This window comes from Dreissena polymorpha, chromosome 8 (assembly GCF_020536995.1).
Source record: "Dreissena polymorpha isolate Duluth1 chromosome 8, UMN_Dpol_1.0, whole genome shotgun sequence".
NCBI classification, from domain to species: Eukaryota; Metazoa; Mollusca; class Bivalvia; order Myida; family Dreissenidae; genus Dreissena; species Dreissena polymorpha.
The window spans coordinates 45,782,093-45,798,360 of NC_068362.1; the positions used below are offsets into that span (position 1 = coordinate 45,782,093).

The window sequence follows — 16,268 nt, forward strand, 5'->3', positions numbered from 1 at the left end:
CTAAATAATTTAAGTATCCCTCTGTCAAATGAGTCTGCAGTTATCGTTTTTTTAAATTGCATTTACGTCAAAAGATGTAGGATATATTGAAAAACCGATCCCGGCAGGACTCGAACCTGCAATCTCCTGATCCGTAGTCAGGCGCCTTATCCATTGGGCCACGGGACCATTTTGGTGCCCATTTGTTTCGTTTAAATATAGGTAACGTTTGAACATGCAAAGCAATATGTACTTGCATAAAATTTGCTGTTGTGGCTATCCCGTTCACACTTGTTAATGAAGTATATATGTGTGTAATATCAAGAGAAACGAATAAATAACTAAGCATTCCGCTAGCAATCGAACATGCAATCTCCTGAACTCAGTGAGTCACCCTATCTGTTTGACCATGGGACCAATGTGTACACTACATCTTCTAGTCTGTTGAGCGTGAATATATCAAAACAATGGATTGATTACATTCAAAGGGACTAATAATTGTTAATGTAATCTGGCCATGCAATTTAAAAGCTGTGATGGCCGAGTGGTAAAGGCGTTGGACTTGAAATCCAATGGGATCTTCCCGCGCAGCTTCGAACCCTGCTCGCAGCGTTTATTATTGTAGGTTTCAATTTTAATTTACAACAACACAAGAAGTACTTTGGAAATGGCTAATCGTATCATGTGTATTTTAAAACTTAACTCACATTTACTCACTGTTTACCTGAGTGTTTTTCATTTGCTTAAGTATCCCTCTTGCAAATGCAGTTATCGTTGTTAACGTCAAAAAGATGTATCGCAGATTGATATATCGATCCCGGCAGGACTCGAACCTGCAATCTCCTGATCCGTAGTCAGGCGCCTTATCCATTGGGCCACGGGACCGTGTCGAGCACACTCGTTTGTGCTCTTTTAACATTTTACTAAAGAGCCTGTTAAACTTCCGATTAAAACAAAACAAAAACATAATACAAGGATTATACGACAAATTATTTGACTAACATAGTAAGTAAATAAAAAACATGACGTGTTTTAATGACGGGAGCAACGGCTGGAAAAAATGATTTATCTACAATCGATTAATTTAAACATACGATCCTGGCAGGACTCGAACCTGCAATCTTCTGATTCGAAGTCAGACGCCTTATCCATTAGGCCACAGGACCTGAAAAGCAATGCAAGATACGCCCAGTTATTACCGTACCGTTATGACAGACAATAATTGCACTACGTTTCGTTATGTTATATGCTTTGCTTATGCATTAAAAACATGTGTATACAAATAGCAAATTAGATCTCTATATCTGGAGCCACCCACCGTATCCAAAGGTCATTGATAAAAGTCGCTAACAATTATTCATGTTCAATTTAAAACCTAACGAAAGTTCCATAATGTTTACCTGCGTGTTTCTAAATAATTTAAGTATCCCTGTGTCAAATCAGTCTGCAGTTATCGTTGTTGAAATTGCATTTACGTCAAAAGATGTACGATATATTGAAAAATCGATCCCAGCATGACTTGAACCTGCAATCTCCTGATCCGTAGCCAGGCGCCTAATCCATTGGGCCACGGGACCATTGTGGTGCCCATTTGTTTCGTTTTAATATAGGTAACGTTTGAACATGCAAAGCAATATGAACATGCATAAAATGTGCTGTTGTGGCTATCCCGTTCGAACTTGTTAATGCACTATATATTTGTGTTATATCCTGAGATACGAATATATAACTAAACATTCCGCTAGCAATCGAACATGCAATCTCCTGAACTCAGTGAGTTTGACCATGGGAACATGCGATTTATGCGATTTATAAGCTGTGATGGCCGAGTGGTTAAGGCGTTGGACTTGAAATCCAATGGGATCTTCTCGCGCAGGTTCGAACCCTGCTTGCAGCGTTTATTATTGTAGGTTTTAATTTTAATTTTCAACAACACGAGAAGTACTTTGGAAATGGCTAATCGTATCATGTGTATTTTAAAACTTAACTCACATTTGCTCACTGTTTACCTGAGGGTTTTTCATTTGCTTAAGTATCCCTCTTGCAAATGTAGTTATTGCTGTTAACGTCAAAAGGATGTATGGCAGATTGATATATCGATCACGACAGGACTCGAACCTGCAATCTCCTGATCCGTAGTCAGGCGCCTTATCCATTGGGCCACGGAACTGTGTCGAGCACACTCGTTTGTGCTCATTCAAAATTTTATTAAAGTGCCTGTTAAACTTCCGATTAAAAAAAACAAAAACATAATACTAGGATTGTACGAGTAATCATTTGACTTATATAGTAAGTAAATAAAGAACATGACGTGTTTTAATGACGGGAACAACGGCTGTGAAAAAAATGCATTATCTACAATCGATTGATTTAAACATACGATCCTGGCAGGACTCAAACCTGCAATCTTCTGATTCGAAGTCAGACGCCTTATCCATTAGGCCACAGGACCTGAAGAACAATACAAGATACGCCCGTTTATTACCATACCGTTATGACAGACAATAATTGCACTACGTTCCGTTATGTTACATGCTTAGCTTTATTATTAAAAACATGTGTATACAAATAGCAAATAAGATCTCTCTATCTGGAGCTATGCACCTTATCCAAAGGTCATTGACGAAAGTCGCTAACAATTATTCATGTTCAATTTAAAACCTAACGAAAGTTCCATAATGTTAACCTGCGTGTTTCTAAATAATTTAAGTATCCCTCTGTCAAATGAGTATGCAGTAATCGTTGTTTAAATTGCATTTACGTCAAAAGATGTACGATATATTGAAAAATCCATCCCGGCAGGACTCGAACCTACAATCTCCTGATCCGTAGTCAGGCGCCTTATCCATTGGGCCACAGAACCATTATGGTGCCCATTTGTTTCGTTTTAATATAGGTAACGTTTGAACATGCAAAGCAATATGTACTTGCATAAAATTTGCTGTTGTGGCTATCCCGTTCACACTTTTTAATGAAGTATATATTTGTGTTATATCCAGAGAAATATATAACTAAGCATTCCGCTAGCAATCGAACGTGCAATCTCCTGAACTCAGTGAGTCACCTTATCCGTTTGACCATGGGACCAATGTGTACACTTTATCTTCTAGTAGGTTGAGCGTGAATATATCAAAACAAAGGATTGATTATATTCAAAGGGACTAATAATTGTTAACGTAAACTGAACAAGCGATTTATAAGCTGTGATGCCCGAGTGGTTAAGGCGTTGGACTTGAAATCCAATGGTATCTTCCCGCGCAGGTTCGAACCCTGCTCGCAGTGCTAATTATTGTAGGTTTTAATTTTTATTTTCAACAACACAAGAAGTACTTTGGAAATGACTAATCGTATCATGTGTATTTCAAAAACTTAACTCACATTTACTCACTGTTTACCTGAGGGTTTTTCATTTGCTTTAGTATCCCTCTTGCAAATGCAGTTATCGTTGTTAACGTCAAAAAGATGTATGGCAGATTAATATATCGATCCCGGCAGGACTCGAACCTGCAATCTCCTGATCCATAGTCAGGCGCCTTATCCATTAGGCCGCGGGACCGTGTCGAACACACTCGTTTGTGCTCATTTAACATTTTACTAAAGAGCCTGTTAAACTTCCGATTAAAACAAAACAAAAACATAATGCTCGGATTGTACGATAAATTATTTGACTAACATAGTAAGTAAATAAAAAACATTACGTTTTTTGATGACGGGAGCAACGGCTGGAAAAAATACATTATCTACAATCGATTAATGTATACATACGATCCTGGCAGGACTCGAACCTGCAATCTTCTGATTCGAAGTCAGACGCCTTATCCATTAGGCCACAGGACCTGAAAAGCAATGCAAGATACGCCCGTTTATTACCGTACCGTTATGACAGACAATAATTGCACTACGTTTCGTTATGTTATATGCTTTGCTTATGCATTAAAAACATGTGTATACCAATGGCAAATTAGATCTCTATATCGGGAGCCACGCACCTTATCAAAAGGTCATTGACAAAAGTCGCTAACAATTATTCATGTTCAATTTAAAAACTTAAGAAAGTTCCATAATGTTTACCTGCGTGTTTCTAAATAATTTAAGTATCCTCTTTGTCAAATGAGTCTGCAGTTATCGTTGTTTAAATTGCATTTACGTCAAAAGATGTACGATATATTGGTATATCGATCCCGGCAGGACTCGAACCTGCAATCTCCTGATCCGTAGTCAGACGCCTTATCCATTGGGCCACGGGACCATTGTGATGCCCATTTGTTTCGTTTTAATATAGGTAACGTTTGAACATGCAAAGAATGTATGTACTTGAATAAAAATAGCTGGTGTGGCTATCACGTTCACACTTATTAATGAAGTATATATTTGTGTTATATCCAGAGAAACGAATATATAACTAAGCATTCCGCTAGCAATCGAACATGCAATCTCCTGAACTCAGTGAGTCACCTTATCCGTTTGACCATGGAACCAATATGTACAATATATCTTTTAGTAGGTTGAGCGTGAATATATCAAACCAAGCGATTGATTATATTCAAAGGGACTAATAATTGTTAACGTAAACTGAACATGCGATTTATAAGCTGTGATGGCCGAGTGGTTAAGGCGTTGGACTTGAAATCCAATGGGATCTTCCCGCGCAGGTTCGAACCCTGCTCGCAGCGTTTATTATTTTAGTTTTTAAATTTTATTTACAACAACACAAGCAGTACTTTGGAAGTGGCTAATCGTTTCAAGTGTATTTTAAAACTTATCTAAAATTTACTCACTGTTTACCTGAGTGTTTTTCATTTGCTTTAGTATTCCTCTTGCAAATGTAGTTATCGTTGTTAACGTCAAAAAGATGTATGGCAGATTGATATATCGATCCCGGCAGGACTCGAACCTGCAATCTATTGATCCGTAGTCAGGAGCCTTATCCATTGGGCCACGGGACCGTGTCGAGCACACTCGCTTGTGCTCTTTTAACATTTTACTAAAGAGCCTGTTAAACTTCCGATTAAAACAAAACAAAAACATAATACAAGGATTATACGACAAATTATTTGACTAACATAGTAAGTAAATAAAAACATGACGTGTTTTAATGACGGGAGCAAGGGCTGAAAAAAATGCATTATCTACAATCGATTAATTTAAACATACGATCCTGGCAGGACTCGAACCTGCAATCTTCTGATTCGAAGTCAGACGCCTTATCCATTAGGCCACAGGACCTGAAAAGCAATGCAAGATACGCCCGTTTATTACCGTACCGTTATGACAGATAATAATTGCACTACGTTTCGTTATGTTATATGCTTTGCTTATGCATTAAAAACATGTGTATACAAATAGCAAATTAGATCTCTATATCTGGAGCCACGCACCTTATCCAAAGGTCATTGACAAAAGTCGCTAACAATTATTCATGTTCAATTTAAAACCTAACGAAAGTTCCATAATGTTAACCTGCGTGTTTCTAAATAATTTAAGTATCCCTCTGTCAAATGAGTCTGCAGTAATCGTTGTTTAAATTGCATTTACGTCAAAAGATGTACGATATATTGAAAAATTGATCCCAGCAGGACTCTAACCTGCAATCTCCTGATCCGTAGTCAGGCGCCTTATCCATTGGGCCACGGGACGTGTTTTAATGACGGGAGCAACGACTGGAAAAAATGCATTATATACAATCGATTAATTTAAACATACGATCCTGGCAGGACTCGAACCTGCAATCTTCTGATTCGAAGTCAGACGCCTTATTCATTAGGCCACAGGACCTGAATAGCAATGCAAGATACGCCCGTTTTTTACCGTACCGTTATGACAGACAATAATTGCACTACGTTTCGTTATGTTATATGCTTTGCTTATGCATTAAAAACACGTGTATACAAATAGCAAATTAGATCTATATATCTGGAGCCACGCGCCTTATCCAAAGGTCATTGACGAAAGTCGCTAACAATTATCCATGTTCAATTAAAACCTAACGAAAGTTGCATAATGTTTACCTGCGTGTTTCTAAATAATTTAAGTATCCCTCTGTCAAATGAGTCTGCAGTTATCGTTGTTTAAATTGCATTTACGTCAAAAGATGTACGATATATTGAAAAAAGTCCCGGTAGGACTCCAACCTGCAATCTCCTGATCCGTCGTCAGGCACCTTATCAATTTAGCCACGGGGCCATTGTGATGCCCACATGTTTCGTTTTAAAGCCACATATATACTAAGAATTAACGAATATCTTTTTTAATTATTTTGTAAAATAAAGTTGTTGCTATTTTTTCTGTCTATATATTTTATATGCCTCGTCAATACGTATGGGTGGGTCGGGGGCACCCCCTTCCCCCCTCAACACAGTAAATCATCAGTATATATATAACAGATCATAATTTATGGTTTACAATATTGCATTGCATACAAGTGCTTATAACTGCGTAATGAAAAAAATAACATATTGTCATTAGTGCATAAATAGCAATATATAATGTTCGCAACAATCTAAGAACTGTTGGTGTCCAATTGTTTCACACCTGTTTTGGTGGTGAACACGTGCACCTCTTTGCTTACAGAAAAGGAGTTATTTTGAAGTAAAAATTGGATTTAAATTATCTTTTTGCCAAAACAATTTTACAATATGTTGTCTGTATTTGCTATATAAATATATTTAGACCTGCCTTGATTCTTAAATAAAGACCTTGCAAAAAGTTATTAAACTCGGGCATCGTATATTGAAATAAGAAATGTATTGAATGAATTAATATAATAATTGTGTTTAAAAGAGTTACCTATCAAACGATTGCGTAAAATGAGACTTCTTGCTAGGCAACTCCACCAGTACAATATTTTGAAACCTAGCTAACGGAATTATCTCAACGTAATGTCGACAGTAATGCCCATCCATCACGAGCATTTTGGGACTCTCTGATCCAATATTCTGTACATATAACAATAACAACATCGTCAATTTAAATGAACATAATACAAAGGCCGAAATCGGTTAATAAAACTGATAGTCTTAAAACAGTAAGAACTGTTTTGTTTTAACGTCTTAATAGCTTTAAATGAAATATTTAAAAAACATGACCAACAATATCAACCACGACACTGCGAGTGTATGCATTTGAAAATAATCATACACAATACAGCAAATCCAAAGGACTTCGCCTACGAACCTTCCAGAAAACTTCTTCAAACCAGAGCTGAGAAATCCAGATTTCATCCAACCCGTTCTCGACACGCGTATGTATGTTTTGGGCGGAGCGTTCTGCCACAACTTCTGTGTATCATAGGAGTTGAGGGCACGCATAGTTTTGCAAGAAACTATGACATGCGGAGAAGAGTAAGTTCCCGCAGCGTTGCGACACAACAGTCACCAGTTTCCTGGATGCAGCGGCTTTTGCTTGAACTATTTTTGAACCTTTAATTGGATAAAACCTACATTTAATTAATTTTTTAGACATGACTTAAAAAACTTAAATAGTTGAGTGTCATTTTAATCAGCATTAGCGTTACTGCAAACATGCACTGGCATCAATAAAATGTACCCCATTTTCAAACCATGTTTTGAGGAAAGCACTTGTGTAACCCATCTGGATTATAAAATATTGGGGTTTGTTATATGAACTTTATATTCAAAGATTAAGCCTTGCGGAAATCGACAAACGATTTGAAAGCGTCCGACCAAAAAGCATTGTCTGTTTTATTTATGAGGTTTTCCGGATAGCGAACACAACAATTGTAAAGTTTTGGGATACCTATTGTCATGTTTACAATATTTATACATTTACCATTTGCTGTGATGAGCCTTCGCATCCAACAACACTTCAGAGAAATTATAAAATAAAAGAATTCGATAATGTTATGACCCCTTTCAGAATATTCTTTAATAGCATAGTTTTGTTAATGTTCAAACTCCCATTCCACACAAAGTTGAAAAAAAAACACCATTAAGCTGTATCTACATTTTATGTGGTGGATTTGGAAGTGAAATAAACCAATGGGTAATAACTTGCAAAACAATGGTTTTTAATTACTAGTATCCTTCCAATTGGAGTTAAATCACACTGCAAAAAGCGACAATTCGCCTACGGTTTCATCAAGGGATTATGCAGAGACATCCATGATAATAGATATGTCATCAGCAAATTGCGATAGCTTATATTTATCATTATTGATTTCTGTTCCTTTTATTTTGGGATTTGCCCTGAATTTCATTGACAAGATTTCGGCGCATAACATACAATATAACATCTGAGAGGGTCACCCTGACGACATCCGCGTTGTATTTGGAAGAAATCAGATAACAATCCGCACTGCGTTACTGCTGAGATACCATCCTTATATAAAAAAATAAAACATTTGCTAATGGCTGGACCAAAATTAAATCAAGAGAGTATTTTATTAACAAACCTCCGTGACAAGGAATCGTAGGCCTTTTCAAAATCTAGTCTAAGGAGTAGAACGGGAATATTATTTTCCTCCGTGTATTTCAAAATGTCATAGACTAGTCTATCGTTTTCACATATGAACAATGCTTTTAATGGAAACCCGTTTGGTCATTAGTAATGAGCTTGTTAATATATTTTCAATCTATTAGCAATACTTTCAGAACCAATTTTATAAACAGTGTTAACAATGTTATTGGACGCCAATTTTTAAGAAATTGTCTGGGTTTATCACCCTTAGTTATACAAGTAATTATTCCCTGACGTTGAGTTATAGACAAATTCTCGCTGTCAAAAGCGTGATTTAACGCTCTACAAACGAAAATACCTAACTTTGGTCAAAAGACTTAGAAAAAATCACTACTTAAACCCGAAGACCCAGGGCTTTTGTTGTTCGCCTTGTTTAAGACATAAGAGGCTTTACTTAGTGTTATTGGCCCTTCTAACTGTTTGACTCTTTGTTAGATAGTATATGAATATCCTCTATAAAACGTTTAAGAGCATCATCAACATTGGTACTGTCAATATTTTGATACATTTTTTTTTTAAACAAAACGGTTTGACCTACTCGTCATCGATCAGACCCGATTCAAGCATGAAATCTTTAGGACTAAAGACACACGTTCGCGTTGAACCAATTAAATCACTCGTGTGTTTAAAATTTATGTAAACAAAGGTTTCAAACGGCGCTTGACAGTAATTGTGATGCATAATGTAACGGGAAGAACGGGAAGAATATTAGTTTTTTCAAACGTTTTATTGAATTATGGTTCCGAGGTCCGTGAACTTTGCAGGGAACATGTCCTTTAGTCCGTGAAGATTTCAGTCTTAGATCGGGTCAAATCGATGACGAGTAGGTCACGCGAGTTGTGTAACGTGTTATTTCATAAAAAAACGCGATGCACCCTGTTTTCGGGTGATTTTGAGTTGAATACCTTGTTATATATAAATTTGATAGTGATTTTTTTTCAGAGAAGTTGTTTTGTTTTCGTTATAATTTGATTATTTTTCGTTCAAACTGAGGTTTTTACTAATTAATATCATAGCCACACGCTAACCACATGTGTTTGAAGCTATAACAACTGAATTTATTCTAGTGTAATTTATTTTTATCGTAAAATAAAGTTAACCCATAAAAAATCAGTTTTTCTTACTCAGGGTGCAGAAACAACGGGATTTTCAGGAGTTAACTCACGGGCTGGACAGAATGTAATCACGCCGTTAAGAACTTTATTTTTGCAAATATCTCAAGTTATTGCAATACATTTGCAAAAACCTATAGTGCATAAACGACAGTTTTTCTTACAGTTTGTGCCGATATCTTAAGGTCTACTAATATAGAGAATACTATGTTAGTGTGATTGTGTACTTAAATTTATCCCACGAGTGAAGAAAGGTTTACATGGCGAGGCTTGCCGAGCCTTGTAAGCCTTTCTGACACGAGTGGGATAAATTTAAGTACACAATCACACTAACATAGTATTCTATTTATCCTACAATATTGTTTTATTTAATTTATTCCTAAAATAAAAGCAGAAACACATTAAATTAAATGAATCTTACATTGCGTAGTAATATTTATTGTGATCTTTCCTGTTTACGGAAATCGAAATAGTCCTTAAGAATTCCACGCAAAAGAAAAGTAACGAGACAAAATATCGCTATACGCCTCGATTCAAATTTAATCAGCGTTCCAAATGTAACACACTCAAGTAGAACACAGACAGTTGTGTTCAAAATACAATTCTTGTTTCACCACTGTAAAAAACCAAAAAAACAAACATGGCACCCTCCATTTTGAAATTTACAAAATGTGTAGACACATACCGTGGCTACGTGAAGCATGATTCAGCATTTATTCCCGCCGATATTGTTAATTTTAGTCGTTAAACAACTCTTCTTTTTACACACTTTATACTTACTTACATAAAATTATTGTTCTACTCACCGAAGTTGTATAATAACCACGTCCACGTTTATTTTCGTAATTTTTAATTTGCTTCCATGACGAGTTAAAATTCTAGACAAATTTCTTCATCGAAACCCATCTTTTCCATTTTAAAGCACTGGATGTAAGCAGGCAATTCTTTGTGGATAGACATTCTTTGATCGACTGACAAAGGAACGACTAAACCATCAAAGAAATTACCAATTTAATTCGACATCGATTTCCTTCGAAAAGTTAAAGAACAATTCACTGACACTTTTCTTAAATTTAATCCATCAATTGTTCAACAAAACATCGCGTTATTCGAGTGCATTCGACATTTTAACTTAATCGAAAATGCAGTCTCACCAGTTTCATTCCAGTTTTATATCCAAACACTGTGTTTTTCACATTCATAATATTATAGTAATCCATCGTAAACACACACACACACTCGTAAATTCGTTAAACGACTGCGTATCCAATGACCTAAATGACGCAATCAGGGGTGAAAGGCCAAAAAAAACTAGTCCCTACGTAATGTTCTAAAAATAAGTTTAGATGAAACCTGATCTAAAAAACTGTGGAGAAAACCTTATCTTTTCTTTATGGGTCGTATTTGTTCTATAAAATCATTTAGCTGTAGGATAAAAATCTTTGAATACGTCTGAAATCGGTGACAAAATTTTACGTTGCGTGGAACATAACCGGCCATTAACCATGTACAACGTATGCAGTAAAAATGAAAAATTTGAAAAAGAACACATGCTTATTAAAGTAATTCTGATGTATTTCACATTGCCATAAGCAGCACAAAAATCTCTCGTTTATGCACTACCGGTAGTTGAAATTCTTATGAAAATTTGTTTAAAAAAAGTTATTTAAAAAAAGCACCGCTTACCGTCGTGTTTAATCTCTTTAAGTTAAAAAGTGGAACCCCAAAAAGTCACGTGATCCAGCACCCTGTTACTGCAATAGCCAAAATGTCAACGCTAGATGTGGTCTGGTAACAAAGATTTAACGAGATATGACATGCTCGTTTTTCTTTTTTATGTGACAATATATTCCATATTCCGCGACGATATCCGAATATTTACAACACGGACGTTCAAAGTAATCGTTTTATGTAATTAAAGATTAATTGGCTGGGAAAGTGCTCGTCACACAGGCAAGAGACACCGATTTGCTATTACGAATTATACCATGCCACAACTTATAAAGGTCCTCACGTTTCCAAATGGGTGATGATTATATGTTTTTGTAAAAATAAATATAAATTAATATTCGTCGAATCGCACACCATTGCCCGATTCTTAAAATAAGCCTACATATATGCTGAAAAAACATATTAAACAAAATCACCCTGTAAAATTATCTATGAAATTTCAAAACATCCGGACATGAGCACCACTTCGGAAGTTGCATTGGCTCATTTATTAATGCATCTCAAAAAAGAGGTGGCGCCTGTGATAACCGTTCGTGTACAAGCGAACGTGAGATTGGCTTCGGGCAGCTCATGGGAACTACGTCGGGCTTCCGACGCTGCTCGAAGCCGATCTCGCGTTTGCTCGTAAATGCTCGGGTATCGTCGTGGAAATTTAGTATGAAATAATATAATTATAAAGAAGTGGAAAAGAGCAAGATTGTATTCTTCTGATAGAGTTTCTGGAGTTGCATCGTTTTATTTCACAGGGTAAGGGTTTCTTTCACATTTCTAAATAGAGTGAAATGTACATATAAAGGGCCATTTCAAGTTTTAGTAATTCGACAAAAATACATGTCTCATTGTGTGAGCACGGATGGTCGAGTAGTCTATAAGGGATAGACTTTTACTCTAGGGGTCAGTCTAGGGGTAAGTGATTCGAGCTTTAATTTATTTTATTGTATTCTTGTGTTGTTGTTTTTTTGTGTGTTTACTTGAGCCCTTTAGAACCTATGTTTAAATTTATCAATATATAGCATTTACCGGTAATGACAAACTTCAATACATGCCTATATCTGTGAAAAGGTCAATAGGGAAATCAATAATATGGTTGAACTCGATAATCTATCCCACCCATCAATTTGTTTCGCCTTTTCTTTGTTGAATGTGACCCATGGTTTACAATGAGAAAGTTTTAACAACAAAACAGTGCAGTCTTTTTGACGCATATGTGTTTTAGGAAATAAAGCATACATATTGTAGTCTGATAATTTATTGATATAGTTAGTTAATGAAACAAACGCCAAATTCTATATTAGCACATATATGTTTATATATACATGTATAAGAGTTTGTCAATTTTAGACAAGCAAAAGAAACAAAAAAATAAGCACTGATGTAAATGTTCAATAGTTCATGTAGAAACAATATAAAGAGATCAGCGCTATGCACAATATTACATAATTATACATATGTCCTGTAAAATTAAAGATGTAATCACAAGCATATCTTGATCAACCAGTTTGCGTATTCTTATAGTACAGAGTTTCTTCGCACACAAACAATCCAATCCAGCACTTAATTGTACACGGAATACACTCGTTTATACTATACGTCTCTCACGTCTCTATGAAATGTTACAAGCATCGTACTACTATGTATATTGTCAGGGCATTCATTCTAACCATACAAATGTTCTAGCGTCTCAAACCAATACAGCTTCCTTCTTCGTGTTTTAGCAACAATGACATGCGAGAAAACGTTTTGGCGCAGTTTTTGCAGCCATATTTCTTGACATCAGAGTGAGTCTGAAGATGCGCGCGCAGATTGGACCTGTCAGCGAAGGCTCTGCCACAGTGCGCGCATTTGAAAGGCTTCTCGCCTGTGTGTGTCCGAAGGTGTCCCTGTAGTAACCAAGGACGCGAAAAGGCCTTGCCGCAGAGTTTGCATTTGCACGGTAGGGTGTGTGTTCGGATGTGCATTTTTAGGGCTCCTAAAGAGCCGTAGGATCTATCACAGTATTTGCAGTTAAACTCCTTTTTAACGTGGCTGACGCAGTGGAATTGTTTGTGTTTAGAGAGGCCACCGAAGGTCGAATAGCTTTTCTTGCAGTCGGCACACTGATATCGTGGCGCTGCCGGGGTGCGCGCATCCTTCGGACTAAATGGCGTCATTGCCTCACCGGAAGTCTTCAAGACCGATATCCAGTAGGAATTGTCAAGATTTTCGGTCATGTTTCGGGCCAACATATGCTGGCTTTGAATAATATCTGCATTCGCATGTCCATAGTTCATAAGCATTGCTTGTTGTTCCCGAAGTAAGTGCAATTGCTGAGGACAATTGGCCAGGTATTTCTGCATTATGAACGAATTCAAACTTTGTTCGGCTGCGATCTGGCGCTGTTGCGCAATATATTGTTGCTGCATTTGATGTTGAACTTGCATGTGCTGTTGTTGTTGCTGTTGTTGCAATGCCAACTTCTGCGCTTGAATCAGTTGTATTTGCTCAGGAGATAAATCAACCGCCGGTGACCTGTTGGCAGCAAGCGGTGACGTCATAAACGGAGAGCCTGACGCCACAATAGGTGACCCCTGATAACACCTTCGGTCGCACTGGGCTATTGCTGCTAAGGGCGACAGCTGGGCGATGCAGTGACCGGCGGATATAGGAGAAAATGCAGATGGTGCTTGAAGGGCCGGCTCTGCAAAGGGTCCACGCTGACTTCCGAGACTTGCCAGTAGCTGACCAATAGGGTCGCGCCGTTTTGAGGCCTTCGGGTGGTCGGTTCGGCGTTTCGGAGTACATGACGTCTGTTTCTGACCTTTGGCGGTATTTGATATTTCCGGTGACGTAGGTGGTGTCGGTAGAGAGGTTAAAGTGGATACAGCCTTCTCGTCTGCTGAAAATTTAAAAAAAAATGTATAAATTAGTTCAATCTTATTGACTGTTAACGCGTGTCAATATATCTTCTTGGTATGAGCTAGACCTACACGCTCATCAATGGCCAAATAGTAGAATGGTAAAGTTAATGAGTGCAAGTAAAGTCAGGCTAACCATGCGGGCGGTGTAATTAATTGTAATCATTCCAGGCATTGTACGGTTATTAGTTCGTATGTGGGAGGCTGTTAAGACGGTGAGTATCATCAATTTGTCGTAAGAACCAAAATGCGCTCGCAAGTGCAACCTCTCTGGCACTCTAGCAGCAACACTCTCGGTAAACAAAACAAACATAATTGACCGCAGGTCAGGCTAATCACGCGCGCCTGTTCGGGCATGCGCAGTTAATTAGAAATTGAATTCTTGGACCCGGTGTCGTGCTGTTAGGTGTTTTGCACAAAACGCGGAGTCCATCTGAAGATATCTCTTTGAACTCCTTTGATGAATAAGGGATTGATTGTATTGGTTCAAACTCACTAAACGAAAAAAGAGAAGATTCTCTCCGCATCATGTAGTTATATAATCGCATTTACATTGTATATTCTCATTTATAATGCAGTGTCACCCATTTATGCCAAGTGGACTCTCCCATCATTCTAAATCGGATCAATTTATTTTCAAAATTAGGAATGTCTAGTATATTTATATCTAAATTTAGAATATTTCTTACAAAAATTTCTTTAAGCAAACGGCGCAGACCCTGATGAGACGCCGCATCATTCGGCGTCTCATCTGGGTCTACGCTGTTTGCCAAGGCCTTTTTTCTAGATGCTAGGCATAAATTTGATAATTCGACGTGTGAGCAGTATTAGGAATTATGTCAGTTATAATGCGTGTACTTGTATTCTGTACAAACTAAATATGGACTCGTCTATGCTCTGTGAAAAGGGTTTAACGAATGTGTGTAAAGTGTCGTCCCAGATTAGCCAGTGCAGTCCGCACAGGTTAATAAGGGACGACAGTTTTCGCCTAAACTGCGTTTTGCTTCAAAGAGACTTTCGTTAAACGAAAAATATCATAAAAGCGGAAAGTGTCGTCCCTGATTAACATGTGCGGACTGCACAGGCTAATCTGGGACGATACCTTACGCACAAGCATTAAACTCCCTTTTCACAGTGCACGGCCCATATATACTGCTGTTCAGAATGTGTTCTTGTTGTAATCTCAATATGACTCGATAGCGTTATATCCAGCATGTTAAAACATTATATTTGTATAGCAATAAAAAGTATGGCTTATAAAATTTAAATGACTGGAACAATATGAGTAAACATAGTGATTTGTGTCCCCTAACCCGGCGGACTTAATTTTTAACTCCCACCTTAACACGATGCCTATACCACGTGACTTTTTCGGATCTGTGAAAAGGATCTCTTTTTAAATATTTCATCATTTTTAATGGGATAATGTGGAGAGCCCGTCCATTCGTAAAAGTTTTCTATATGTATTATGATCTTTTTTTAACAAATAAGTATTTTTTCAGTAAATTGCAACCGCGCGTTTAAACGGTTAGAAAGTAGTCGGATCAGTGTGAGGACTTCATATTACTAACGCGCGGTTGCACTTTACTGGAAAAAATACTTTTTTGTTTAAACAGATCGTGATACCTAAGGAAAACTCTCACGAATGAGCGGGCTCTTCACTTTCTCCCATTAAACTTGTAAAATATTTAAAAAGACATCATTAAACATGTCAACTGGGTCGCGCTTTATTCTCCCAACACAGATCCGAAAAAGTCACGTGGTATAGTCACCGTGCTTAAACTGTTTTCCATTTAAATTAATGGTCACCACGTTGTAATGGATAAGGTGTTCGCCTGTGGGAGCGTTCTTTAGCTTTCTCCCCAAGACACCAAGTACTGGTTCTAGGCCCAGGAAACGGACTCGAGAGCGTTTCACTAAGCTTAATGCTTTCGATATAATAGAGCTAAAATAAATAGGTTTAAACATGACTATTTTCCAGACTAAGTTTTGAATCATTTCGTTACATTCGACCATATTTGTTGAATTAACTTTACAAATAAAATAAAACATGTTGCAAACAGATCTGGAACATTTA

General features: G+C 37.2%; 1 protein-coding gene and 16 non-coding genes across 17 annotated transcripts in view; 4 read left to right on the forward strand and 13 right to left on the reverse strand.

Annotated features, from left to right (window-relative positions):
- Positions 1-95: 95 nt before the first annotated feature.
- Positions 96-168, reverse strand: Trnar-acg (transfer RNA arginine (anticodon ACG)). Its single transcript has one exon. It is a non-coding gene; the product is annotated as a tRNA-Arg (tRNA).
- A 341-nt stretch (positions 169-509) lies between these two features.
- On the forward strand, positions 510-591 carry Trnas-uga (transfer RNA serine (anticodon UGA)). Its single transcript has one exon. It is a non-coding gene; the product is annotated as a tRNA-Ser (tRNA).
- Positions 592-791: 200 nt separating this feature from the next.
- Positions 792-864, reverse strand: Trnar-acg (transfer RNA arginine (anticodon ACG)). The gene has a single exon. It is a non-coding gene; the product is annotated as a tRNA-Arg (tRNA).
- A 208-nt stretch (positions 865-1,072) lies between these two features.
- On the reverse strand, positions 1,073-1,145 carry Trnar-ucg (transfer RNA arginine (anticodon UCG)). Its single transcript has one exon. It is a non-coding gene; the product is annotated as a tRNA-Arg (tRNA).
- Positions 1,146-1,794: 649 nt separating this feature from the next.
- Trnas-uga (transfer RNA serine (anticodon UGA)) lies at positions 1,795-1,876 on the forward strand. Its single transcript has one exon. It is a non-coding gene; the product is annotated as a tRNA-Ser (tRNA).
- A 482-nt stretch (positions 1,877-2,358) lies between these two features.
- On the reverse strand, positions 2,359-2,431 carry Trnar-ucg (transfer RNA arginine (anticodon UCG)). Its single transcript has one exon. It is a non-coding gene; the product is annotated as a tRNA-Arg (tRNA).
- Positions 2,432-2,769: 338 nt separating this feature from the next.
- Trnar-acg (transfer RNA arginine (anticodon ACG)) lies at positions 2,770-2,842 on the reverse strand. Its single transcript has one exon. It is a non-coding gene; the product is annotated as a tRNA-Arg (tRNA).
- A 337-nt stretch (positions 2,843-3,179) lies between these two features.
- Positions 3,180-3,261, forward strand: Trnas-uga (transfer RNA serine (anticodon UGA)). Its single transcript has one exon. It is a non-coding gene; the product is annotated as a tRNA-Ser (tRNA).
- Positions 3,262-3,462: 201 nt separating this feature from the next.
- Trnah-aug (transfer RNA histidin (anticodon AUG)) lies at positions 3,463-3,535 on the reverse strand. The gene has a single exon. It is a non-coding gene; the product is annotated as a tRNA-His (tRNA).
- A 208-nt stretch (positions 3,536-3,743) lies between these two features.
- Positions 3,744-3,816, reverse strand: Trnar-ucg (transfer RNA arginine (anticodon UCG)). The gene has a single exon. It is a non-coding gene; the product is annotated as a tRNA-Arg (tRNA).
- Positions 3,817-4,155: 339 nt separating this feature from the next.
- Trnar-acg (transfer RNA arginine (anticodon ACG)) lies at positions 4,156-4,228 on the reverse strand. Its single transcript has one exon. It is a non-coding gene; the product is annotated as a tRNA-Arg (tRNA).
- Positions 4,229-4,570: 342 nt separating this feature from the next.
- Trnas-uga (transfer RNA serine (anticodon UGA)) lies at positions 4,571-4,652 on the forward strand. Its single transcript has one exon. It is a non-coding gene; the product is annotated as a tRNA-Ser (tRNA).
- A 200-nt stretch (positions 4,653-4,852) lies between these two features.
- Trnar-acg (transfer RNA arginine (anticodon ACG)) lies at positions 4,853-4,925 on the reverse strand. Its single transcript has one exon. It is a non-coding gene; the product is annotated as a tRNA-Arg (tRNA).
- A 207-nt stretch (positions 4,926-5,132) lies between these two features.
- Positions 5,133-5,205, reverse strand: Trnar-ucg (transfer RNA arginine (anticodon UCG)). The gene has a single exon. It is a non-coding gene; the product is annotated as a tRNA-Arg (tRNA).
- A 338-nt stretch (positions 5,206-5,543) lies between these two features.
- Positions 5,544-5,616, reverse strand: Trnar-acg (transfer RNA arginine (anticodon ACG)). The gene has a single exon. It is a non-coding gene; the product is annotated as a tRNA-Arg (tRNA).
- A 65-nt stretch (positions 5,617-5,681) lies between these two features.
- On the reverse strand, positions 5,682-5,754 carry Trnar-ucg (transfer RNA arginine (anticodon UCG)). The gene has a single exon. It is a non-coding gene; the product is annotated as a tRNA-Arg (tRNA).
- A 7,216-nt stretch (positions 5,755-12,970) lies between these two features.
- The window catches only part of LOC127840496 (zinc finger protein 16-like), a 12,433-nt gene continuing 9,135 nt past the window's right edge, over positions 12,971-16,268 (reverse strand). The window contains exons 2-4 of the mRNA XM_052368913.1: positions 13,875-14,172; positions 13,651-13,758; positions 12,971-13,529 (exon numbers count right to left, since the gene is read on the reverse strand). Of these exons, the coding sequence (XP_052224873.1) occupies positions 12,971-13,529; positions 13,651-13,758; positions 13,875-14,172 (965 nt within the window). The remainder of the gene's footprint in view (positions 13,530-13,650; positions 13,759-13,874; positions 14,173-16,268) is intronic.